General features: G+C 37.3%; 1 protein-coding gene across 1 annotated transcript; it reads right to left on the bottom strand.

Moving 5' to 3' along the window:
* Positions 1-1,264: 1,264 nt before the first annotated feature.
* LOC126832667 (piggyBac transposable element-derived protein 4-like) lies at positions 1,265-2,473 on the bottom strand (the record flags this gene model as incomplete). The annotated part of the gene is made up of 1 exon (XM_050563530.2): positions 1,265-2,473. A coding segment is annotated over one exon (1,209 nt), but the record flags the coding sequence as incomplete, so codon positions are not given.
* Positions 2,474-2,704: the final 231 nt, after the last annotated feature.

The raw sequence follows: 2,704 nt of genomic DNA, 5'->3' as shown, positions 1-2,704 counted from the left end.
CCAATACAAAACGTGCAAAAAAGTAGGACGTTAAACCCCTTTTTATTTCATTTCAACATACACACCCATTTTATATTCAATACCGCAGACACATTTGATTACCGTAACTGTATAATATAACATTTTTTTTGTCCCCCGCCTTTCGAAGAAAGCAGGGGACTATTAAAATGGGTTCGTCCGTCTGTCTGTCCGTCCGTCTGTCTGTCCGTCACACTTTTTGGGACACAATAACTCTCTTCCTAATTGAGCTAGAATGTTCAAACTTGGTGTATGTGTTTATTAGGTCAATGCCTTGATGGAGTTCGAAGATGAGCATTTTCCGCTTAGGGTAAGCAGAGATAAGCAATTTGATTGGTTGATGCTTTGGGACACGATAACTCTCTTCCTAATTGGGCTAGAATGTTCAAACTTGGTGTATGTGTTGATTAGGTCAATGCCTTGATGGAGTTCGAAGATGAGCATTTTCCGCTTAGGGTAAGCAGAGATAAGCAATTTGATTGGTTGATGCTTTGGGACACGATAACTTTTAATTGAGCTAGAATGTTCAAACTTGGTGTATGTGTTTATTAGGTCAATGCCTTGATGGAGTTCGAAGATGAGCATTTTCCGCTTAGGGTAAGCAGAGATAAGCCATTTGTTTGGTTGATACTTTGGGGCACGATAACTCTCTTCCTAATTGAGCTAGAATGTTCAAACTTGGTGTATGTGTTGATTAGGTCAATGCCTTGATGGAGTTCGAAGATGAGCATTTTCCGCTTAGGGTAAGCAGAGATAAGCAATTTGATTGGTTGATGCTTTGGGACACGATAACTTTAGTTCTAATTAAGTGAGATTGATGAAACTTGGTGTATAGATTTATTATATGAATACCTTAACTAAGTTCGATAATGAACATTTTTTGCTGAGGGTAAGCAGAGTGATAAGCAATTTGATTGGTAGAAACTTTGGAACACAATAACTCTCCTTCTAATTGAGGTAGAATGTTCAAACTTGGCATAGGTGAATGTTTAAACTTGATGTATATGTAGATGTTCATTAGGTGAATGTCTTGACTGAGTTCAATAATTAACATTTCGAGCTGAAGCTAAGCAGAGCTAATCGATTTCATTTGTCGATGGTTTGGGACAAGATAATCTTGATTCTATCTGATAGAGAGTGATGAAACTTAGTGAAAAAAATAAATGTGCGATTAATTAATATGTGTCATCTATTTATTTTGCAATTTCGGCGGGGGACATCAGCCTCACTGTTGGCTTGTAATTTTTATTTTAAAAATATGCCTACCTGGGATATTTGTTAATAGATTGACAACTCTCGTGTCTTTCCAGCTTACAGCCAAAACATTGTTTGAGATTCTTTTCAAACTTTCACCTTTCTTTAGTTTTTTAGTTGCACTTTTTTTCATATCAGATGGAAGTCGTTTGCGGTTGCTGTTTACAGTGCCGCAGGATAAGGTTTTTACTTGAGATAGATATTCAATAAGTTCTATACTGGTATAATAATTATCCATAAATAAGTAGTGACCCTTGTTGAGAAAAGGCTGACAAATGTCAACAACGATTTGAGCTGTTTTAGATAATTGTGTGTCCTCTCTTTTTCCAGCATAGGGTATAATGTTTAGCACATATCCACTAGATGATTCTGCTAAAGTAAACAGTTTTATACCCCACTTTATAGGCTTATTCTTAATGTATTGTTTAATTCCAAGTCGTCCTTTGAACTTTAACATAGTTTCATCCACTGCAATTTCACGTTGGGGATTGTACACAAGTTGAAAACGTTTCACAACATAGTCTAATAGTGTTCTAATCTTCCAGAATTTATCTGACTTATTTACAGTTGTTGATGAATTGTCTACAAAATGAATACACGACAATATTTGAAGGAATCTTTTGCTGGTCATTGTCTGATTGAAACCAGGTGTTTGGGTAAGCCAATGTTTTGACCAATAACTGGCAATACGACCCTTTTTTTGCACAATACCAGTAGCGATGACTAGACCTAGCCACGTTTTCAATTCGGGCACTGAAATATTTGTCCAATCTTTATGAATATGTCTGCCTTCTTGACATTGTTTAGCGTACCTGTTTGTTTCTACAACAATATCTCGCAAAATATAGTCAGTAAATAAAAGTTGGAATAAATTGACGGCTTCAAAATGTTCAACACCTTCGAGATCTTTATTTACTCCAACAAGGTGTTCAAAAACAAAACTAACATCGGGCAGCTCAGTCAATTTTTTGGTCCATTCACAATTCTTTACCGGCACTGCATTTTCATTAGGAGCTTCACCATCGTCATCATATTCATCCGAATCATCGTGTTCCAAATCAATTTCAACATCCACATCGCGGGCGAGACCGTCTAAATCACAGTCGCTTGAAGCAGACTCACTGACGCTGTCGTCGGAATTTAGTTCGAACGCACTGTCATCATCACTGGCACGCTCTGTCACTGTCGTCGCTTTCCCAGAAACAGGGGTCCGCTAAAACAACATCCACTGTTCGCTTGGCCATTTCAATCGACAATTTCATAAAAACATGACAGGAAACGCGACGAATCGTCAGGGTAAACAACATTTAGAGTTATTTCCCTTCTATATTGACGGTCAAGGTGAAATTCCTGAATTTTAACCCTTTACACCTCATTGACGTAATATTACGTCAAGTAGTCGGAAAGGTTGTAAATTATATGACGTAATATT

The sequence above is a fragment of the Patella vulgata genome, chromosome 9, assembly GCF_932274485.2.
Source record: "Patella vulgata chromosome 9, xgPatVulg1.2, whole genome shotgun sequence".
Classification (NCBI taxonomy): domain Eukaryota; kingdom Metazoa; phylum Mollusca; class Gastropoda; family Patellidae; genus Patella; species Patella vulgata.
This window is presented reverse-complemented; position numbering and strand designations above follow the sequence as displayed.